The sequence below is a fragment of the Melanotaenia boesemani genome, chromosome 6 (genome assembly GCF_017639745.1).
Source record: "Melanotaenia boesemani isolate fMelBoe1 chromosome 6, fMelBoe1.pri, whole genome shotgun sequence".
Lineage (NCBI taxonomy): Eukaryota > Metazoa > Chordata > Actinopteri > Atheriniformes > Melanotaeniidae > Melanotaenia > Melanotaenia boesemani.
In genome coordinates this window covers 19,865,590-19,889,606 of record NC_055687.1, presented here as the reverse complement: position 1 = coordinate 19,889,606, position 24,017 = coordinate 19,865,590, and the positions used below count along the sequence as shown (strand labels likewise).

The 24,017-nt window shown below is 37.9% G+C and overlaps 2 protein-coding genes across 4 annotated transcripts; both read right to left on the bottom strand.

Annotated features, from left to right (window-relative positions):
- Window positions 1-252: 252 nt before the first annotated feature.
- Window positions 253-16,979, bottom strand: slc45a4b (solute carrier family 45 member 4b). Of its 3 annotated transcripts, none has more exons than XM_041988492.1 (13): window positions 16,875-16,979; window positions 13,998-14,859; window positions 11,041-11,229; window positions 10,781-10,960; window positions 8,881-9,557; window positions 8,535-8,672; window positions 8,184-8,414; window positions 7,905-8,024; window positions 7,650-7,749; window positions 7,444-7,524; window positions 3,935-4,065; window positions 3,559-3,627; window positions 253-3,309 (listed from the first exon to the last, which is right to left on the bottom strand). In XM_041988492.1, the coding sequence occupies exons 2-13, from the start codon at window positions 14,218-14,220 to the stop codon at window positions 3,004-3,006; spliced, it is 2,445 nt and encodes an 814-aa protein (XP_041844426.1). In that variant the 5' UTR covers window positions 14,221-14,859; window positions 16,875-16,979; the 3' UTR covers window positions 253-3,003. The 3 variants fall into 3 exon arrangements, with proteins under 3 accessions (XP_041844426.1, XP_041844427.1, XP_041844428.1); XM_041988493.1 differs by having other exon boundaries at window positions 8,535-8,669; XM_041988494.1 differs by having other exon boundaries at window positions 14,736-14,859.
- A 1,229-nt stretch (window positions 16,980-18,208) lies between these two features.
- On the bottom strand, window positions 18,209-20,181 carry gpr20 (G protein-coupled receptor 20). Its single transcript, XM_041987528.1, has 6 exons — window positions 19,828-20,181; window positions 19,455-19,721; window positions 19,071-19,315; window positions 18,891-18,975; window positions 18,551-18,676; window positions 18,209-18,394 (listed from the first exon to the last, which is right to left on the bottom strand). The coding sequence occupies exons 1-6, from the start codon at window positions 20,014-20,016 to the stop codon at window positions 18,209-18,211; spliced, it is 1,098 nt and encodes a 365-aa protein (XP_041843462.1). The 5' UTR covers window positions 20,017-20,181.
- Window positions 20,182-24,017: the final 3,836 nt, after the last annotated feature.

Here is a 24,017-nt window from a genome sequence, read left to right as displayed (position 1 = left end):
TTTGTTTTAAAGTGTTTGTGGGATTAAACAACTTCATCAAGATCCAAAAGGTATGAAATAAAAGATACTTTAATCCCAGAGGGAAATTGCATATTTTTTTTTAAACGAAACAATAAACATCCATGTATTTAATAAAACATCATTCAGTGTCTTTTTTCCAAATTTAATTTAAAGTAACTAGAAAATATCCTGCATTGTAGAGAAAGTGGTCATTTAAATAAAAACAAACCATCTGAAAAAGCAAATCCCATTAAAAAAATAATAAAAGTACAAATGTGAACAGATTAAACGTAAACACACACACACCTTTCTGAAACAGTAGTTCTTAATGCCACTGTGGTAATAGCTGGTCATTTTTAAATCATAATGCTTTGGTTTATTTAACAGCCTCAGGTAAAATCTACAGGAGCAAACTAGAACAGTACATATTTCACAGAGCTACAATGACACTGCAATAACACACCAGGACCTGAAGATGGCGCTGATTTATTACATTAAACACTCAACCAAACAGCACCTGCACTGGCTGAACAATATGTTATCCTGTTGCACATATAAAACCCAACTTAATTTCTTGGTACAAATCACACTGTTCATTTCAATTTTACACACACCCTCATTGATCTCTAATCATTCATAAACTATAAGGTCACAACAGCAGGCAGAAATGTGTGTAATGGCAGCTTGTGAATAAAAACTCAGATGCAATAAAAAGGTGCAGTTTTGTCTTTTTTCACAACTATACAAAATTAATTATAATCAATTACAAAAAGATGTGTCCAGCAGCAAACATAATCAAAGATCCTTCTTAACGAACTCTTAATTAACAATTTATTCATCAAACCAAAACACACAATGTCATCACAATAGTCTTTACAAAACTACTCTCATACCTGGAGGCATGTTCTCAGAGAGGAGTTTGGCACTTAGAAAAGCTTCCTGGTGTGATGTAAACATCTGTGAAACTTTTCCACCAGCTGAAAACTGATAATAGAAGTCAGCTAATAACTACTGTGGCAGCAACAGAAGCCTTGTTTCTATTTCTCAATTTAAAAAAGTGAAATAAAAAAAGACTCCCTTCAGATTTTACAGAAGTGGAGAAAATATATATTATGATTTACAGATACTTGATGTGAAGATAATAAAAAGCTTTTCTGTATCAGTACCTTATACTGGTTCATAATCACAATGTTGGAAAAAAACTGCAAAAAATAAAGTACTTATATCACTCAAAAGGTGTTTAAAAACAGACATGTATCCCACATCACACCAGCAGTCAGTGATTTAATGCACAAAATAAACTATTTATCCTAGTTTTTGGATAGTGCTGACACTATCCAGGTACAAGTGAGTAACCAAGGTCCTGTCCTAGGTGACTGGACAAAAGTTTGTGTCAGGTCTGGCACTGTCTCCCCTGAGGTGAATAGCCTGAGAACTTTCTGAGAATTTTTAAAGATTAGTTTGGTTATGACACCCCAGTCAAGGAAAATTCAAGTTTGTCACAGGTTATCTGTTGGTCTTGCACAAATGTGGTCGTCATTTCCCTTCCTCATGCTGAATTACAGGTTTAACAATGTGTGTGTTTAATATTGTGGTACAGAAGTAAGTTATTTACTTAAGACTGTTCACAAGTCTTCTGCTGGTTTGAACTTGCAGTGAAAATATGACTCTGCCAATACCTTGCATGTTGCTCAATGGTTGCTACAATTCTCACCTGCCTCTCTGCAGTTTCTTGTGCCATTATGCTGAGATAAACTGAAATTTTACAGGAAATGTTGTTCCACTTACACATAAAACGGGATAAAGATTAACAGCTGCCAGAGGATCATTATGGGACTCTTCTGTACAGCAGGGGAAAGGTGAAGCTCCTTTTAATATAAAATACAAAACAATTCCCTTAAAATCAGACCATTTTAATTATTTATCTAAAAAAAAAAAGGAAGACTAATGTGAAAATTCATCTTAAAACGTATGTGCTATTTCAAATGAATTCAAACCATGAATCTGAAAGCAAATACCACTCTGCAATGTGATCATGAAATCCAAATGTCCCTGAGATTAATTTTCAAAGACTATAATAAACTAAAACTTCTAATTTAATTTTAAAGTATTTGCAGAGTCACTCTTCATGAAGAGACACTGCTACTGGTTGGTAATCTGAAAAACATAAAGAGGAGAGCATTCTCTGGAGGTTCAGTTGTGCCCAAAATATTCTACTGTGACAACATTCCTCAATGACTTTTTCATGGTGTGTATTTTGTGTATTATTAACGATAATCTGAACTACAGCATTTTTGTCAAGGCAAGAAAAAAGAGGGGACTGAGTTTCCCTTTGTTGCACTTTTTGCTGACAAGGAGTTGACTAAAAAAATCATTTTTATATATTTCTATAATTAGCACATTGTATAAAATAATGAGAAAATGTCAAAGAATTTCATCAAGGATTAGAACAAATATTTACATCTGTGTTCAGTCTACATTTATCCAAGATCCCACACAGCATTATGATTGTCATTAACTCTGAAGCAGCTTTCATTAAGTAAAATGTCGCATGATTTGACTTGCCAGCTTCAGTGTGATAGCACTGTTCAGAGTTGAGACAAAGTGCTATGTGCTTCTTAATTATCCGGCTGCGCGTTCATTACGTTCATGCGAATCGCAGTCTCCTCGCTCCTCTTGGAGACTTTGGCCCTCCCTCCCTATAAAAGGCTACATCCAGCGAGCAATGGCAGCGTGTATTTTTGAAGTGAAATAGCGAGAGTGTAATGAAACGTTCACCTGAAGACGAGCAGGATCCTTGTAGTTGCCTAACCAGCTAAACATCTATTCTTTTTAGTTGAGGTAGTGACAGTAAAAACAGAAAGTCTAAAAAGGACATGACTTGGAATGTCAACTTCCTGCCATCTCTTCCCTTTTTTCTTATCTTAGCTGCTCTAGAAGGCACAGACTAACACACATGTATGCCACTTGCTGCTGCTGTAATCCTCTTTTGGTTGATGAGCTTTATGCTTGGGAATCAGAGTGATCCTCTGTCTTCTTCAAACTACCTCTGTCTGAGAGGTTTAGCAGAGCCAGCCTCTGCTCACTGGTCCTTTCTCCTTTCTGATCCTGCTCTTCAGGTAAACCAGTCGAGTCCTGGTCCAGCTCTGAGCTGTTGGGTTCATTCTCAGGGTAAATGATTAGAAAACAGGCAGTAAGGAAACCGAGGAAGGCGCCCCCAGAGGCCACAACTGGAATAACACGCACACTTCCAACTGCCTCCACCACAGATCCAAGGGCCGATGCTACCAGGATCTGGCTAATATAAACCTGGAAATACAAAAAAAAAAGAAACTGTGACCACAGGCTCACATTATCCCCAACCAAATATAAAGACAATCCCAGTAACCAATTTATCTCTGCATTCATGCAAATAAAACTGATAATCCCGCTCCTGTTTGAATAAAGTTAATTTCTAATGCTCAATGTTAGCTGAATGGCTATAACTGTTTCAGTTTAAGTTTACAGCAAACAAGATACTGGTTTGGCCAGAAAATTAAAACAAGAGTCAAGACTGACCTGGCATGATAGTATGGCACAATCAATACCGAAACCTCTTCGAGTGTTTTCTGGACTGTGGTTGATGTACTGAGGAAGGAGGAACAAAAACCATAACCTTAATTACATCTTTCATGATTTTGCTGTCATGTGATATTACTGATGAAAAAGCTGACAAATCCTGCACTGGGGCTAAAGCTGAGGAAAAATAACACTCAAAACAAAATATGAGTATTGATTTGGATTATAACAGCTACTGTACACCAGGACAACAAACAGGACAGAATCAAAGTTTTTAATTGATCAAAGCTTTGGTTTAAGAATCAAAACTTTAGCGATTTATTTTTTTCATAATCTTCATTTATAGTAAAAATCACAGATATGAGTGTGACCATACCTCTTTGATCTCATGGTATTGCCCGAGTAATGCATAGGGACAGTAGGAGATACTCATGGAGATGATTCCCATGGTACTGATCATCACCATAGCAACATAAACATTGGGGAAGATTGCCATGATTGCAGTTCCTAAAACCAGGGATAACATTTCATAAATAAATGGATTTACTTTGTGCAACAACTGTGGTGCTTGAAATTTGTGAAACATTTACAGTTTTTGGTGTTTATGTATAAATATGACCCTAGAGGAGAATAAATATTCTGGCATTTTGTCTTTAGCTTTCGCTTTCATAATTAAAAAAGAATGAGTGACTCAATGATGCCAAGCTGTCCTGCCCCAGATGCTGAAACTCAGACTCAAGTCATGATACTGTCACTTCATATGTATGCAATCCGTAGTCATTCGTTGGTGCAGTTTAATTATAGATGTTTTTGTACATTTTTTTTTTTTTAAATAAAATCACGTTCATGATACAAACAAAAGTTATTTTTGAGATACACTTAAAAAAATAAGTTGTGAATGTTGGACTTTTGGCCCAATTTTTAAATTGAACAGGGCAACCGCTCACACCTGATAACATCCCAGAGACAAAAAGTCCTGACTCTAACATTGTCTTCAAATTAACTGCTAATCCTACAAGTTCACATACTTTCGCCCGACGCAGCATTGGATCATATCTGTTCAGAATATATATGAACTGATATAAATCCTATTTGTACAAAGTCCAGAGTGTAAGATATAGTGTCACAAAATCGGTACTTGGTTTTTCCCTTTAGTGCTACTGTAGTAAAATAATAGTGTCATGTATGTGGAATTTAACTTCACCTTCTATAGATGTAAATAGGTCATTCTATATTCATTTACTTTTAATAGCACACTAATTAAAACACATTTAAACCTTGTGAAAATTCCTCCTCAAATTTGGCACCCTCTTGTGACCCATGTGGCCAAAAGTGTCCACGCACAAAAACTGCTATAAAATCGTCATACATCAATATTTTTTTCTATTTTTTCTTCATAAATCATTTAAAAAACTTTAGTCCTGCTTAAAACTACCAAACACTCAATTTGGTCCCATAATATTTATTTTATAGAATTTTATGTTTTGTATGTTTTTTCAATGAATAGGGTTAATCCATCCATCCATCCATTTTCTACCGCTTATCCAAGGTTGGGTTGCGGGGGCAGCTGCCTAAGTAGGGAAGCTCAGACTCTCCTCTCCCCGGCCACATTCACCAGCTCATCCCGAGGCATCCCAAGGCGAGTCCAGGAGGCATCCTGACCAGATGCCTGAGCCACCTCATCTGGCTTCTTTCAATGCAGAGGAGCAGCAACTCTACTCCGAGCCACTCCCGGATCACCGAGCTTCTCATCCGATCTTTACAGGAGAGCCCGGTGACCTTGCAGAGAAAATTTATTTCTGCCACTTGTATTCAGGATTTTGTTTTTTCCGTCACCACCCACAGCTCGTGACCATAGGTGAGGGTAGGAAATTGAGAAAAATTGAGAACTTTGCCTTTTGGCTCAGCGCCACACCGATCTGCCTGCCGATCTCCCGCTCTGTCCTTCCCTCACTCATAAACCCCGAGATACTTGAACTCCTCCACTTGGGGCAGGACCTCATTCCTGACCTGGAGAAAACACTTCACGGTTTTCCGGCTGAGGACCATGGTCTCAGATTCCAAGGTGCTGGTTCTCATCCAGCTGTTTCACATTCAGCTGTGAATCACTCCCACGAGAGCTGAAGGTCACGGGCTAATGAACCCAACAGATCCACATCATCCGCAAAGAGCAGAGACCTGATTCTGAGGCCACCAAAGCGGATCCCTTCAACACCTCGGCTGCGCCTAGAAATTCTGTCCGTAAAAGTTATGAACAGAATTGGTAACAAAGGGCAGCCTTGGCGGAGTCCAACCCTCACCGATAACGATTCTGATTTACTGCCGGTGATGCAGACCAAGCTCTGACACCGGTCGTACAGGGACCAGACAGCTTGTACAAGGGGGTCCGGCACTCCATTCTCCTGGAACACCCCCACAGGAGTCCCCGGGAGACACAGTAGAATGCGTTCTCCAAATCCACAAAGCACGTGTAGACTGGTTGAGCGAACTGCCATGCCCGCTCCAAGACCCTGAAGAGGGTTCCACGCTCCAGTACGAAAACCACACTGCTCCCCCCTGAACAGACCTTACCAGGAAAGCTGAGGAGTGTGATCCCTCTGTAGTTGGAGCACACCCTCCTGTCCCTCTTTTTGAAGAGGCAGATCACCACCTCAGTCTGTCAGTCCAGGGGAACTGTCCCTGATGTCCACGTCATATTGTAGAGGCGTGTCAATCAAGACAGCCCTACAGCATCCTGAGCCTTAAGGAACTCCAGGATCTCATCCACCCATGGGCCCTGCCACTGAGGAGCTTTTTAACCACCTCAGGGACCTCAGCCCCAACATGTTGGTGGGATTGAAGGGATCTTCGAAGTATTCCCTCCACCGACCCACGAATTTCCGAGTCGAGGTCAGCAGCCCCCCCATCCCCACTGTACACAGTGTTGATGGAGCACTGCACTGAATCTTCTCGAAGCCGTCCGGAAATCATTCTCCATGGCCTCTCCAAACTCCTCTCATGCAGGAGTTTTTGCCTTAGTGACCACTGAAGCCGCGTTCCGCAACCAGTGGATAGCAGTGGATAATTAATCATTTAAATAATTAAACTGGCATTTAAAGGGTTAAAAGTCTTAAAATGACAAATTTTTTGATAGTTTTAGAAGAGGGGGGCAGAAGTAAAACAGTGATTTCTTTAAGAATAGTTCAGAAAATATTCTAACGTACGATGATTTAATAGTTTTTTGCTCATGTACATTTTTGCCATATGAGTCCTCACAGAGAATTTCTGACACTACATAAAAAATACAAATGGAATCTCATATCGACATATTCAAGTGTCTAATCATCACCAAAGACTCATCCCTCTAATATTCATTATATGGAAAAAAATCAGTTGTTGTGGTTTTTTGTAATGAATGAATCAGTAATTCAGATATTCAAACTGGCATTTAAAGGGTTAAAATCCTAAAAATGATTAAATGTTTGGTATTTTTCCGGAGGACAGAAGTTAAATGATTCATGAATAAAAAAGGAAAAAAAATATTGTGGACAATTTTGTCTAAATATTTACATCTATATGTGGACAGTTTTGTCTGTTTTTATTTGCTAAATTCATCAACAAAAAGACGTGTAATAGAAACACACTGGATTTAAAACAAATGTAAAAAAGAAGAGCTATTGCAAACACAGCCGAAATGATCCCCAAGTAAAAAGAAAAGTTGAGAACAAGTGTCAAGAGGAGAGCGTAAATTTTATACTGAATTTCTGTCAATGCTGTTTATCGCCATATGATATTTTATAGCTCAAATGTGCAGAAATAGAAATAAATGTAAAAGTTTTGCAAACTTTCAATCATTATTGTACATGAGACCAAAATCTACTGTAGTATGCTCTACTATTAACTTACCAATTGAGAATCCCAGAGTACCAATGACGTAGATGACCTTAATGCTCAGATCAAAATTATCCAAAGACTTCTGAAGGATGGCTGGGTGGAGAAAAATGACAGGCTACTAGAGGCAACGTTAGGGAAGGGCGCAAGAAAAGGAAAAAGAAACTCAACTGTATCTGTTACTGTAACTGGTAAATATTGAAATAGTGCATCCATTTTACCAGAGCAGACAGCAGCAGTAGCAGCATAAATTACCAGGCCCCAGCAACCCATCTGAACTCCTTTGTGATAACTGTGTAGCTCTGTGGAATTAGCTGGTGCCTAAAAAGGCAGAAATTTTTCAACAATATTTTACCCAAGACTTGACAGACTGACGAAATAATTAACACTTAGTCTAAAACTAAATAAAAAAAAACAAACAAATGATTTCAGATAATGTTTCAGTGATACAGCACAAGAAGTGTGCATGCTTGTACCGTAGGGTCACCATTGAAGATGACTTGACCCATGAAGTCGGTGTAAAACACAGCTTCAGCTATGATGGAGAACCACGTGAGAAGGTGACACACACATAACCTCCAGAGCTGCCTCGGCATCTGTGGTAGAATAAAATAAATACAGAAAAAAATAATTAAATTTAGATTGGTTTGTTAATCTCCAACAGCACATATTTCCCTCTAATGTTATAAAGTTGGTCAGTGTAATGGTAGAATGGCAAAAAAAAAAAAACACTCAGAATTTCCTATTTACTTCACCTTCAACATGGACAGCCAAAGTAGTCGCACAGTGGTACCCCTCTCTGGTCCTCCCTCACTGCTGGAGCTCTCAGAGGACAGACTACTCACAGACTGCTGCAACTCTCGCCTGCGTGCATGCCGCTGGATGTCTTGCAGATCATTGAGACTCCGGGAAGTGGTGATTGGCCGATGGTGAAGCCGATAGCGTTGGAATCCCACTCGACCATAATAAGAAAATGTGAAGGAGGGCTGAACAGAGAAGAATGACATTCATCAATCTTATTTAGATATATAAAAAACAAACAAACAAAAAAACTATGGTTTTACATTACAGAAAATAATTTTTTAAAGTGATTAATTAAAGTTTACTTGTCTGTAGAAGGTCGGTGGGTGTAGTCGAGATGAAGCTGAGGAACTGGCAATGCGGTTCCCTGACTTAGCGGTGGCATGCTTTTTGATAAACGTGGAATTGTTGAAGGCACTGACACCGTTGACAGCTTTGACCTGCTAGAACAGGAGAGAAGCACAGAGGTACAAAATAAAGGCGAGGATGGAAACCATGGAACTTCCTATATGAGAGTAAAAATGTTTTCTGTCTCTGAATTTTATATATTGTTCATATAAAATTAGGGGAAGTGTTGAGAACATTTGACAATACATTGATTACAGTCTCAAAATGATTTGACAAACATGTTTCTGTTGCAGATGGTTTCACCTGTTTAAGATGCACATCCTCTGAGGAAGGGCTGGTCACTGAGAAAGATGCCTGACCTTTTATTGGATCTGTGATGTCAGTTAAAATTGTATTTGTAGACTCTACGACCACCACCCCATCAGTATATAAGGGGGGCTCATCAGCAAGAGGTGAGGACTCAGGACTGTGATCTGATGGCTTAAAAGCATCTTCTAGGTCTCCGTGTATTTCTAAAGGAAAGTGTTCATCTGGCAAGAAAACTTGTGGCTCTATATCAAGGTCAGGATCCAACTCAATCGTAGCATCAGGCATGGCTAAAACAGAATCACTTTTACTCCGTACTCTGTCAACAGCAAGAAAGTCCATTTCTCCTTTCTCGGTATCTAATTCCTTGACCTCTCGAGATGGGGCTTGTGTGAAAGTGTCCTCCTCTGCAATCATATCTAGAAAAGGTGGCGTGTTGTCAGCTGGCCTCAAACATATTTGACTGATAGATTCTCCACCTTCTGTGTCTTTAAGCTGTTTGGATGAAGCACAGGGTCGCTCAGGGATACTGAGCATGTGCAGTGTAACAGAAATAATGAAGATTATTCCTGCAAACAGGAAAAGGACCTGTTCCTGCGACTTAAATGCTCTGCCCAGAGCTGTGTCAGTCCAGTCAAGGCCTCCCAGCATGTAACCCACTGCTCCTCCGAGCCCTGGAGAGACAGGTATATGGGGATTATTGCTACAATAATGCTTGTAAAATGTATGTGAAAAATTGCATTGCTGTGTAACTTGTGAGTGCAGAGAGATTTATGAGTGTGTAAAGGGTGTATTCAGATTATATGATATATATATATATATGACAAACTATGAAAGTCAATATTTAAAAGCCACATATGACAAAAATCTCTTTCTGTGCTTGAGAATACGATAGCAGTTTTGACACGAGAATGTTAAAAACCCCAATTCTGACACTTTCTTTGGAAAATTGTTCAGATTTCAGATATCACTCTTGAAGCTCAGAGTACAAAATTTTCCCACCATCTCATGTTTATTTCCTTCCATCTTCAACTTCAAATCCTGCTGCATTTTATTACCCAAAGTTCAATGTTCAAACTCTTTTAAGCTAGCTTTTTGCATTGCTGTAACTAACAAATTCTCTTCATTAGCAGCACATTCCTTCAGCATTCTTATCGGTGGTGTTTACAAACCTGGGACAATTCAACCCATGACAAAAGTGTGCCTAAAAAAATATCAATACCAGCTATTTATGGTTTAACTGCAGATGAGGGAAATGTAAGTATTTGAGAATAAAGTATTTTTCTGCTTTTAAGGGGAGTGAAAGTGTGAGGTTGCTTTATGTGCTAATGTTAGCTCATAAGCTAGCTCATGTATGCTTCAAGAATTATTTAGTGCAATTTGTGCCTTATTCATATTGACATGGTAGGTGGAAGTTCCTCATACGAAAACCCACAATTGTGAATTACAAATAGACAAAATAAATCCTTACATGACTTAAACTATATATAATTTAATTACACCATTATTAAAAGTAAAAATCAGCATTGGAACTGGGCATCTTTATTTTTTCATGTGTCACTTTGCAAGGGACTTTTGCTTTAGCTTTCCTACACCCTGTTGTGTAGCAATCGTAGCTGTGTCACAACTGAGGTTTTCACTGCCTGGTAGTGTGTGAAGCTAATAAGTCACACTTTAACCTGGCAGTGAATGTCTGACCAAAAGGAAATAATTAACCCAGGGCTACAGACAGAATAAACAGACATATGCAGAGCAGTAACAGCAAAGGTAACATGCAAAAAAAGACAATTAAGAAGTACAGGGTGAAAGAGGTAGATTAAATAATCTTTTGAAGATGTGCTCATGCAGACAGTTTGTAGTTTTTTTGTGAGCTGCTATTTCAATGTATATATCCTACCAGCAGAGAGGCCATGAATATTCAGGGCCATATCTTGTTCCTCAGTGTCAGCAACATCAAGAAGGTAAGCTCTGATTGGTCCTTCAGCGGCATCGGCACTGAAGTCCAGTACTATGACGCCTAGCACAGTAAGAACGATGCCAATCGGCTGCTTGTTCGGCCTGTCGCCAATAGAAAGGCCTGAAAGAAGAGTACAAAAGGTAACAGGCAGGCCTAGTCTGTAAATGCAGAGGAGGAGGGCTTGTTTTAGACATACTCACCAATTAATGATCCGTTCAAAAACAGAGCCACTCCAATCAGCACACCAAAGCACAGAGCAAGAATGAACGGTCTTCTTCGGCCCCACCGCAGAGTACAGCGGTCACTAGCTGAGCCAATAAGAGGTGTGAAAATGAGACCCATGATAGGACTGAGAAACCAAGTTAAACTGTAATATTGCTCGGGAAGACCTAGAAAACACACAAAGAAGATTCATTTAAATCAATCAGTTGAGATTACAGTTAAATTTAGTTATTGTTGAAACATGAAGCTCAAGTTTTAGTTCTCAGTACAGAGCTGATGTGGAACTATGTCTTATTCTTCTGTGCCTCAGATTCCTTTGACAGCAAGATCCTGCAAGCTAATACTTTATTATTTTCACAATATTAAAAGGTTGGAGTCTTGCTTGTATTTCTAAATTAATGACAATCAAATAAAAAAAGAAAACTGAACGACAAAGAGGACATTTACTTGTAAAATCTTTCTCATTTTGGCCTGTAGGTCTGTTTTACATATTATTTCCTACACCGTCTATATGCTTACTTTCTGTCATACTGAAATCTGCTGTTTTTGTAAACTCTGTCCTTAATATTCTTTTCTACCAGACTGAATAAGTTAAAGGCATGTTGATAGAACATTTGTATGGCAGGGACTTGTCTGAATGACTACACCATTTTAAGGTTGGACAGAGAAGTTTTCCAGTTGTTTCCTCTACAAGCAAAGCATTACTGGTTGCACAAATCAAAGCACATTACTGCTCTTGCATACCAATATATGCTGACTGCACTCACTCTCTTCCCATGACTTTTGTAAAACAGGCAACAACTTTTGATCGAAGGCAATATGAAACTCCCTCTAACAAGGAAATGCACCTTAAGTTTTGTTTTTTAACATCTCATTAATTTTATTACCCTCAGCTGGTTGGCTGAGGCACATGTAACTCTTGCTCTGCTCATGCCATCATTTACCTTAAGTCAACAAGACTTTCTCACAAAAGTAGAAATATCCTGCTTTCCATCTGCCCTTCCTATTTGTCTATCTTTATTCTTCAGTGGGCTTGCAGCAGGACATAAATGTCCTATAAAGAAAAGGTAGATATGAGTGCGCCTCTGCTTGTTTGGAGCATACAGAGGAAGTGCTGTCAGTTGTGTTTGATCTACAAAAAGCACACAAAGTGTTCCAGTGAGTAATTACATTTGTAAACATAACTATTATTTGTTACATGCAGAGCTCTACAGGTTGGCATTCAGCAGAGGTATGACACACTGTTGGTACATTAGTGTTGCCACAAGCTAAAGCTGATCATGTGTAATATTTAAATTCATCATAGTAAAGTTCCAGCCCTGTACTATGACTGACTGTTACATTTATAATCACAAGTTCCTTCGGACCTGCCTGAGTCACCTTTGTCCTGATTTTGCTGTGCAACCCCTTAAAATAAGGAAGCGGGGCACTTCATTTGTGTTGAAATTGTTAGTTTCAAAATTATTCTAAATACTGTTTTTCAAGTTCGGACATTTAAGGCAATAATAATCAACTTCTTGTGTGGGATAAGAATGGTACTTATTTTTTGTTAGTTGTTTTCTCTTAAAACTTCAAAAGAAATTAGAAAAACAAGTATTTTAAGTAAATCATCACTTGCATTAGTAAGAAATGGCTGCATTATTCTCCATCTTTTAAAACAAACCTCCGGAGGCAGCGTGTTATATTTTGAGCTATAGTGAACTATAACTATAAAAATACTGAGCTGGTAATAAATACAAAACTATAATACTATACTGAGATAAATATTAACTACATTTCTGTGCTGTTTGTTCTGAGGTGTCGCGTTTGAGAAACAAAGACCAAAACCTCCAAAAGCACAAAGTTGATGCGTCACCTGTGCTTAACTAGCTAGTTAGCTTCATTTTAGCTCAACATGTTAATGTTTGAAGGTGGTGCTGTCACAATCTTTTGCAGCACTGAATTTAAAAACTTCAGAAGAAAGTCAAAAAGAAGTTCATTTTCATTCTTACTTGCTGTTCCAACAATTGTTATAGGTAAACATGCCACACACGAAGTTTGTTCAGTTATTTTAGACACATAATTTCATAATTTCAGTAAACTGGAAGGCCATCATTTACAAATTGCCCAGCAATGAGTATGTTGTTACTGGTTGTTTTGTGATGTAGTTGGTTACCCAACAGGGATAAACACTGGTCGAAATAGGTAGACATCTGACTGTCAGTCCATCAGCCATTGATCCGCACCAGCTGAACCTCCGTGTCATGCAAGCTCTAGTAGTAGCCGCCGAGGGGCTACAGTATGCAGTTAGATGTCAAGTTTGCTACCATAGCAGAAATGGAACAAAGGCGATTTCCCCAGGCTCGGTATGGCAAGAATGTGTTACACAGCACATTTCAAGCTCCCTGTTTTCTACTCCATTAACAATATTGCTAACTTTAAAACTAAACTCCATTCAGTTGTTTTAAAAGATTTTTCAAAGCATCTAGTTTTACTTTTTACACGTCAATAATCTCTGTGGAACTTGTTGTTTTTTGTTGGTTTATTTTGTGTGTTTGCATTTAACATTTTCAGTGTGTGGGAGTAAAATGGACTGATAACTTTTTTTTCATAGCTAAAGACCAAGCTGACAGTGTGTCATCATTCAGGAGAATCATGAGGCTGCATCTTGTGTCAACATCAGTTTGACACTGTTGGAACAATTACCATACAACCGTGGATCTTAGCGTGAGAAGCCCTAAAGCTCTGATAGTGAAATAAAGGACGTAGTGTACTGTATATTTAAATTACTTGGCACATTGGCTCATTATTGTATGTACAGAAAACTGTACATCTATATTTTACACAAATCAAAAAGCTGTCCATCTCAAACTCCTTGACAATTTGAACAGAATATTCCAGTAACAGAGAGCAACTTGACTGCAGCTTGTCTTCCAGAGTGTGTCTGTGTGCATACCTATCTGCAGCAGCACTGGTGTCACAAGGGCTGTTTCCATGGCATAACAAAATTCCCGTCCAAACATCACAGCTGCGTGCATTACCCAGCGATGTACCGGAATCCGAACTGCTTTCCCCTCCTCATCCACCTCTTTCTCGCTTTCACTGTCTTCTGTGTCTTGCTTGACTTTCCTGTTTTCAGCAGGGCCCAAAGCCTCTTTCTCTCCTGCCTCACCTCCCATTTCAGTCTGATTTAACTTCACAGGATCCAACTAGCTGTGGCTGATGTCAGTCTATTTCCCTGTAAATGCCAAAATAACTTCACAACTTTATATTAAACAAGAAGAATATGTAACGTCCATTATTTCCATTTTGATTAATCCTTGTAAAGAAGAGCCAAGATTGTGTGGGAATCGTCATCAGGAAGCAGAGTTCAAAGCAAATGAAATGAGGAGGCAGGAGTCATCATTATATGGGTATGAATAATACAAAATTTTGATGTTGTAAGGGTGTTTCACTTATGGCCATCATAGTGTTATATGACCAGCCAACATGGTTCAGAAAAGCAGCTGAAAAGCGATGAAACTCTCACAGTTGCTTGCACTCAATCACAAAACTCAGGAGGAGCAGAACAAATCTGTGCAGCTCCACAGGTATACAGATAGGAGGAGCAGCTAGAGTAAAAAAGATGGAAGGGGCGATTATAAATGTGTTATGGGTTCCAGTTGCAGTGTTTGTAGTGTATTGAGGCAATCACTTGAATTGGTATGTGACGTTTCTGTGCGGGATGATTATTCCTCAGAGGTCCATGCAAGTACACACAGTAGTGCTAAAACATCTGGAATTTCCTTGGCAAAGAGACTGTTGCTCTCGTGCGGCACCTGCAGAAAAATAGATGTCAATTAAAAGTCAAAGCTGTGAGAAAATAAAACACAGTGCATTTTTCTCTGTTTAATTTGGCCTGTCTTTACTGAACCTACAACTATATGTTCATACTGTACATATTTTGTCAGATGAGCCCTCTCAGTACATTTTTCTAAAATACTTTTTTTGTAAGGATGATGGCAAGGGTCAAATACCAGAAAGTTCCCACGTTTAAAAATATGTTTGCGCATTTTGTTCCCATGAAAGATAAGAAAAGAGACAGCTTTAGAGAAATGCTGTCAATATCTAAAATATGCAATGACTCAGTTTAAAGAGGACACTGACTCTTGTGACACAATAAGACACAAAATAACTAATTATTTTTCTATAAACAAGCCTATGATTGATTTGTTAAACTCAGGGATGTTACTTTTGACTGTAACCTACACACAACATTATTGATATCAGAAGCAGGAAAATAAGCTACATTAAGAATATGAATATGGTTAAAGTATAGCACAAGCTAATGGAATATATGAAAATATTAAACTCTCTGTCACAATTTAGCCTGATCTGGGAAAATGCCTTATATAAACCAGGCAACCTGAATGTTTTATTCAAGTTGTGGGCAAAGATGGGCTAAACAAAATATCTGATCTGTGTTGGAGGATGTCTTCACAGTTACGGAGCTTTGTGTAGCTTTGATTCTGCTACACCTGTATCAGCGCTTAAATTAAACACAAGAGAGAACTTAAATATCAAATATACTATATTACAAGAAAAACGCTTGATAGCGCTGAAGTGGAAAAGGATGTGCAATTTGGATTAAGTATTAAGAATTACATATATCCTAAAAAACAAGGTGGGAATGTATGAAGAGATGTGGCAACCGTTCCAGGACTTTATAATAATATTAATAAAAAAAAGAAAATACAGCAGTCCCTGTACAACCTCAAAATGCAGACTTTTGGCATTGCTTTGTCTTTTGTGTCTTTATTATTAATATTTTGTGTCTTTATTATCTACATTATATATCTTTTTTATTTATATTAACTAATTAAATAATCTAATAACTTATTTAATAATCGATCAATTAATGAAACTGACTTGTGTATTTTGTGACTGCAGATGTCTATTCTTAAATTTACATATTTATTTTCATTACTTTCTATTTATTTATTGCTAAGGTACCATCAGTTTGTGCTCTGCATCCAACATGACTTAAAATGCTACTCTATGGGTATCTGAGCAAGATAGAATGTTATAACATTACAAATTACAGTGCTATTTTTTGGATTACAGTGTGGATTTATGTAAGCTAAATTGCACTGTAATCTATAATAAATAAACTGTGTCAATAAAAAAAAAAAAAACAGGCAATATCCTCAGATGGTAATTTAACTTGATTTTAGGGTTATAGTTAGAGATATTATTGTCAGCATTTTTTTTCTGCCTAATCTTTATTTACTTTATTTACTCTATTATTTTCTACTTGAACTTTCTGAGGTAAAAAGTGAGCATCACAAACGGACTTTGGTGACTTTCATGTTAATATTTAAATTATTCTAACCAGAGATGTGAGACAGTCTTCCGCAGTTTTAGTGTCTGTACATTGAAACAAGGTAATCTATTGTACCATGTATCTGTTGCCAAAATATATAGTTATATGTAGAGTTTGTAATAATCACTCAATAGATCATTTTTACCTCCTGTCAGAAGGATTTATTGCATGTTCCTCTCATGAGTGTCTGGAGATGCTTGGTTGTTGCTGAACGTGCTTTGCTCTGGGAAAGAATCCCAAACTTACCTGCGCTACCTACCTTCATGTACACTACAGGGATATTACCAGTCATTTTTACCTTTGAGGACGCATTTTATCGCAGAAATGTCTTTACATCTAAATGAATGAAAACACCATACCGTGTGGACTTTTGACTTGCTAATGATTACATACGCGAGCTAGGCTGGCTAATGTATTATTAAGTAGTTAACTTCAGCGAGTCAGATAATGAAGAAAAAATACTTAACGAACCTGGTTTTTAGTCTTCCCTTGGTATAGTACAAATATTTCCACACGACACCGCAGTTTTCGCTATTGTGCTAACACAGAAAAAATGTCGATTTGGGCCAGCAGCAACCCAGCTAACCTTCAATGGCCCATCTGGTTTACAACACTCTTACATTTCATTGGTTTCTACCGTATGAAAGAGGGGCGTGGTCACGAGAGAACGAACATGACGTCGGCAACGTACTGACCACATGGATTTATTACGGTTGCTTTTTTATTACTCAACTTATTAGTGACTAAAACTAATAATAATACTTTAAAGGTCTTAGGTTTTTGTGTTTTTAAGAGAAATAAAATTTCACAATAAATACAAAAGAAAAAAAAAATATGAACATTTTTACTACTGACATGGTTTGAGCTACAATGTTATATATAGCTTTTCGAATCATCTGCTTGAATTTTATATCATTTGCAAGATACGATAGGGAATAATTCTCCATCTAACTAATTCTCTAACTCTCTATTTTCTCCTTCAAAATATCTCATGTATTGTTTAGTCTGTGAACAGTTTCCATCTACACCAACTGGTTGTTTGAGGGGGGAAAAAAAGCCCAAGAGCAAACTTCCACAGAGATTATTTCACTTGAGTTGCTTGCTGTATGATCTTTTTTTTTTTTTTTTTTTTTTTTTTTTGCAATGTTGCCCTCTGCTGTATATAAAAAGACATTTTTCAGGAAAGTTTTTAAACTGACTTTTATTTTTACTCAATCAAGGAATAATGTGAAAAGTGGTTACAGGTCTGTGACATGCCATGACAGTCAGATGCTGATGTAATTGTGTTCGACCATCAATGTTTTAACAGAATGCAGTGCCACAAGCTGTGCTATTTCTAAAACTTTCTGCATAACAGACATCAGATCAAACACTGCTAATACACTTGAAGCTGTCATGTTTTTTGTGTCATTGTAACAAGTGATAGTCCTTTTTTCACCTGTATTTATGCTAATGGGTAGAAGCTTTCCCAGACAAAAAAATAAAAATAAAAATAAAAATGAAAAAATCACACATCCAATGTAATAACCCAGTCTCTTAGCATATTATAGAGTTTAGCTGCAGACAAAAACTGTCTGTTGTTAAAGTTGAAGTAGTTAGCAATAGTTTTGGGTTGCAGAACCAGCTGGGTTTCTTTTTGTGAATCTACTGGTGCTTATATTAAAAATGCATGACTTCACTGGGTGTCAGTCCTCAGGTGAGTGTATTGCACCATTATAAATAAAGCTCTTGTCACTTGCCAGCCCAGAAATATCACTGTGGTATCTTTGTAAATGTAGCACTAAGCACCATTTGTAAAAACAGTTTTACAGTGTGTTATTCTTCCCCATATTGTCTCTTTGCAGTGAACTGGCCATCTTAGTCATCATAACCACATTATTAGCAATGGCGTTAGCAGTCCCTCCTGAGGCCTTGGAGCTGTGCTGCATACTGACAATGTCACCACTGGTCTGCTCTGGCTCTGCACGACGGAAAAGATGTCTCATAGTGGCCTGGGGGCAGCAGTGGAGGTAAATTATTTATTGAGTTACAAATAAAAGATGGATGGACAAATTATGACTAGAGGGAAAAATAGATGGATAGCAGAGAGGAAGGTTGTTAAGATGGATGAGATGAAGAAGAGAGTCAGGAAGGAACTGAAGTCTTACCTGGAAATTATTTGTAACAAAGCAGTAGACAACAGGATCCATACAACTGTTCAAACTACTGAGGGTGACAGTTAAGTGGTACACAATCACATGATGGGGCATATCAGGGTAAAAGTACACCAAAACCTGCAACATAAAAATACATAAACAAACAATAACTCTCATTATTGCCTTGCTAATACTCAGGGGAGTGAAATAATGTCTTCCTTCGCCTTTTATTCTAGACTTTCAGACTGTTTGGCAAAATTATTTGAATATAGGATCCACAGTGTAGAATTTCCAATGTAATATAAAATATTTCCAATAAATAAGGGCAAAAAGTATCTAACTTTTTGCTCACTTGTCTGATGTGAAAAGGTGTGAAACAGACTGTGAAGATGATCAGCACAGTGGTTAGCAGCTGGACAGCTCTCTTTCTCCTCTCCCTGTAGAAATATCAGCAATATGAAATAGTATTAGATGCTTTTTAAAGTTGCAGGAATATCATGTTAATTACGTGTCTGTGTAACAGTGGTTTTACCTGCTCTGCTGCATCAGGCGACGGTCCACCAGGGCCCACACAATACGCAATGTGAAAACCACAATGACGATGAGGGGTAAGAAGAACTCAGTGATTGTAAGAAAAAGGAGTTTTGAGAGGCAGCAGCCTGTATGTTGGAAAGCAGTAGAGAGAAAGGAGTATGTGACCACGATGGCAAACAGCCAGACAGAAATGCACACACATTTAGCAACACTGGAGTTCCTCCAGCGACGGGAAGCTTCAACCTGCAAAAAGAAAAGAAAAAAAAAAGGAGGGGGGGGGGGGGGGGGGGGGGGGGTATTCTAGATTAATTTCTTAAGTCAGCATCAGGCATAAAGACTTTAGGAAAAATCACTGTGAAGCCAAACTGCTGGCAATACTCACCTGCACAATGGCAAGGTAACGGTCAACACATATACAGGTTAGAAACAAGATGCTGCAGTACATGTTGACAAAGTAGCTGAAGATGTGCATGTAGGAGCAGGTGAGACAAGCTCCTCCACTGTAGTAAAGCAGGATGCGAGTGGGCAGAGAAAGATTCACTAAGAGGTCAGTCACCGCCAGGTTGATGGTGTAGATCACCGAGGTGGTTTTCTGCTTGGTGCGAAAACAAAAAACATAAAGTGCAACTGTGTTGAGCACCATGCCCACCTGGAAAACAGAGGCAGATGTAAAGAAGAGGTTTGGACAATTAGAGATGCCTTGTAGATTTAAGTGTCAAAAGAGCAGAAGGACGAGATGCCAGATGTACTCCTACCAGGAAAATGAGAGAGTTTATGACCATCAGTGTGATCCAGAGGCCATAGAAGTCATTGTAGAGGCCTTCATCTAAATGTGCCAGTCTTTGAAGATATGCTTCCATCCCACTTCTGTTAGCTGGACTGGCTGTTACAGGCAGGCAAGTATTTATAAAAAGCCAGGATTCAGTACTGTTGTACTTCAACATAGTGGGGATGTGATGATGTTGATCCACATTAAAAAAAAGGATGATACAGACGACGATGAGTCAGTGAAGAAGTAGAAACTGTAAGTCACAATAACACAGAGGGTTTATTTAATTTTCTACACTCTGTAACTAGCTGCTGCTTTGCATGCAGTCTGCAATTCATCTAATGATATGCTTGTTGTTTTTAACATCCTTTAAAAGAGTGGAGCTAACATGCCATGACTTAGTCACCTCACTCATATGTACTTGTCCATCAAAAGCTAATGCAAAGCATCTAGTCATTAGCATCTCTGTCAGTCAATGCAGTCCGAGTTTTATGTGGAACCAGTTCTGGGACCGGAAAATAAGTCCTTGCTGCTTTTATTTTTATCCCGTTTTTATCTAGTTTCCTATATTTGTATTCAGGATCTGTCTCACATGCACACACAGCGTTCTATTCATTCCTCTGTTTGGACATCTGAACTTAAAATGGTTGTTTCTGTTGGCACAGCAACACTGACAAAATCACTTGAACCAACATGTAAGCTATTTACCCCAGCTATTTATAATATTATCAAATTGATTTATTTATTTCTATAGCAATGCTCTCTCATGCTATGGGTGTATCTATTTCCACAAGTTGTTCTAAAGAAAAAATAGAGTTTTTTTGAACTGTAATAAAATGCTGAGAAACTCATTCAATGAATTCTAATCAATATATGACATTAGAGTCAAACATAATTTATAAAGCTCTGAGAGGCCCAGCTCCCACTATATGAGTCCTTTTGGCTGGCATGATCAGTCCTGATCTCTAAGCTGGACTGTGTGTGTTTATTTGCCTCTGAGAGGAAATACAAGTTCATATCACTGGAATAAACACAGTGGGATTACATAAAATCTGTTTGTTTGGGGACAGGATATTTACTGTGCTGAACTTTCTGTCATTTGATTAATTATGATTTTATGCATTCATTCAGTGGATGCAACAGTACTGGCTTAATGCATTTTTTTGCCATATCTGCCATATTACAGTATGATATCCACAAACTAGGAGAAAGAGCACTGAACAGATTATCATCCCTTAGACAAAGGTGAACTAAATACTACAGAATATACTCTATAAAAGCTTGGAGTATCTTGTTAGATTAAAGCAGAATATGACCTTTTGCAGGATTTTTTTTCACAAACAAAATCCTGTTTTTATGAATCTATGAAAAGAGATGCTCAATGTATCTATGTTTGTTACAAGGAGGGAAAAAGAACTATTTTGTGTGACTATTAGTCAGTAGAGGGCAGTCAATGACCATATGATATACAGTATGCAGTACAAAACAGCCGAAATAACAATATAAAATAAAACAAATTTGTTGCTTTGTATTAGTATAGGACATAACTATAAAATGAGGACTGTGAAGGAGATGCCAAAAAGACACTGATTAAATCAAATTCATAATGGATCCCTTGGAATCTAGGATGCTGTATAAAAACTGCCAAGTCACAGGAAGATAAACACAACATTTTTTTCCATTCTTTGTTGCTCTCAATAACTGTCAACCCAAGTTTGGCTGGAAACCAGGATGTTATGTATTCTTAAATGCAGTTTAATTGCTCAGACTAGAACGTTTAGGATGCTCTATGTATTGTGTTGCATGTGCTCATTGCTCATAACTCATCTCCCAGCAAAATATCTTCCTAGTAATGAAAAATAAAGTCAGTTCAGGCTAATAAGACTAATATGCTCAGCTGAGGGTGAGACATGAAAAATGTGCTTCATCTTTAGGAACTAAACCAGTGTAGCCACAGAACATTAAAACCAATGAGTTATATAAATGGGTGTTTTTACAGTAGCATCCCCTGGTATTAGTCAGCTTATTGAAAGTAGCTCATCATCATTAACATTATTAACGAGTGTCATGAGCATCGCTCTGGAGAAATTGTATATTAAACCATGTACTTCCTCTTTTAAGTGCAAGTGGCAGTAACAAGTAAAATCTTCTAGTGGTTTTTAATGATAGCTTATTGAATGAAGATGAGCTGTGGCTAAATTAAAGTCCAAACACATCCTGACCCAGCTGATACCCATAGCTACAGGCTGTGCACCGCGAATGAAAAATATGAATACAAGATGGATTAAGATGGCTTTATCTATGATCATAGGGCACACCGTCTCCAGTCATCCCATAACATTATAGCACCACCTTAAAGCTGATATCTGTAGTGATGGATAAAATGCCTCATTAGTTATTGGATGTAGGAACATTTCATTCATTCAGATAAACACTGGAAAATAGCAAGTGGAAAGCATTTCTACACTTAATTGTTAGTTGTACAGGAGACTTCCATGGACGAGACGAGATGAGGAATAGGACCCAAATGCAGGACAGTAATGGCAATAAAGGTAATTTGATGAAACTAAAGGCACTGTCCTGGAAGGATAACAAAAAACTCCAACTACAAGTAAATAAATAAACTCATAGCAGACATATTGACAGTTAAAGTAAAGCTTTCAGGCAGAAACAAACCGGTACAGTTTAGACATGGAATGATGAGGATCTTGCAGGATACAAAAGAAACCAATGAGTATCTACACATAGGAAGCTAATGACCAAACAAGGAGCAGGAGAGGCAATTAGCAACAGAGAACCAGGTGCAAAATGAAAAAAATAAATAAAAACAAAAACAGCACCCTCAACCTGAACTCAAAGACAACATGAACTGAAAACCAAGGAACAAACAGAGTAAACAGTACCAGAAATAGAACATTTTAACATGAACTAAACCAAAACAGAACCACATACAGATCACAATGTGAGTACTTACCGAGTTAAATGACTTACTTAAATCAGCAGATAATACTGCTATGTTACCAATGCTTCTTTGTTGTTGTGATCTTATGATTCTTTTCAAAAGAATTGTTAATCAATGGTGTCTTTTTTTTGGGATGTATCTAGAACTTGACTGGAATCCACCAATGAAGCTGAATGCATTTGAATGCAATGAGATCTGTAAAGAAGGCCTGCCTCAGAGTATTAGGGATTGTAGCAGGGATGTTCAGTTCTAGTTCTTGAGGGCCACCAAGCTTTGAATGTGTTCCTGCTCCAACACACCTAATTTACCTTAAATGGCTTTCCTCAACAGTTTGTGGTCAAGTGCTGCCCAAAAATGTTGCTTCATTAATCTGATTCAGGTGTGCTGCATCAGAAAAACAACTAAAACCTGCAGGACCGTGGCCTTCAGGGACTGACTTTGGACACACTTGCACTAAGAAGACGGGAGTTGGTGTTCTGTGAGAGACTGCTGCTGTAACATAATCTAGGCATTAAAATTTCCTGCTTTTTAGGAAAACATTTGGGTTAAAATACATCCTTTGATTATCTGCTTGGTGACACACATCTTCCATTTGCAACAAGTACCATCACAATTTTCTGGGTCACACTGGTGATGGTCATGGCATCAAATGTAGGGGTTAAGAAATGTTTAAATCCATAGCCTCTGCACAATGGAAAATTTGCATTAATGTGCATTGAAATATTAAGCGAATGGCCCAAAACAAAGCAACCTCATGTGCTGAGATAGAAGTAATAACATGTTTGTACAAGTGGACCAGGACATTGCTGGGATAGGTTAGCTTCTAGTCTTTAGTTGGTGCTTTTTATGTAAAGCACTTTGAATGCTCCTGTACATGAAATGTGCTATACAAATAAACTGCCTTGCCTATCTAAGTGATCCATCCTTAAACAATAATTTAGCTCTATATATCTGTTTACAGATGCCTCTCATCCAGTTTGAAGAGGCTCAAGTGGATTTGCTTGGAAAAAATCTGATAAATTGTCCAGATTCAAGGTGAAAATCTTGTCACGTTTGTACAGGGTTGTTGAGAACTCAAAGCTTTACTTTCTTCTTTAAATGAGCTATTTTGAGGTACTGACTGACCAGTCTATGAAATAAGTTTGCAATTTTTTTTAAGGAATACGTTTTGAGGGAAGGAACTCCATATATTACAGGGTAGTCCATATTATACC

Excerpts from the sequence above, each read along its gene's own strand:
- slc45a4b (XM_041988492.1), bottom strand. The coding sequence starts at position 14,220 with ATGGGAGGTGAGGCAGGAGAGAAAGAGGCTTTGGGCCCTGCTGAAAAC. Across the intron at positions 8,415-8,534 it reads CACCGACCTTCTACAGACAA|CCCTCCTTCACATTTTCTTA; the intron begins GTAAACTTTAAT and ends TTCTCTGTTCAG. Across the intron at positions 8,025-8,183 it reads TTTGGCTGTCCATGTTGAAG|ATGCCGAGGCAGCTCTGGAG; the intron begins GTGAAGTAAATA and ends ATTCTACCACAG.
- gpr20 (XM_041987528.1), bottom strand. The coding sequence starts at position 20,016 with ATGTTGAAGTACAACAGTACTGAATCCTGGCTTTTTATAAATACTTGC. Across the intron at positions 18,976-19,070 it reads CGCCTGATGCAGCAGAGCAG|GGAGAGGAGAAAGAGAGCTG; the intron begins GTAAAACCACTG and ends ATATTTCTACAG. Across the intron at positions 18,677-18,890 it reads CACCTTTTCACATCAGACAA|GTTTTGGTGTACTTTTACCC; the intron begins GTGAGCAAAAAG and ends TTTATGTTGCAG.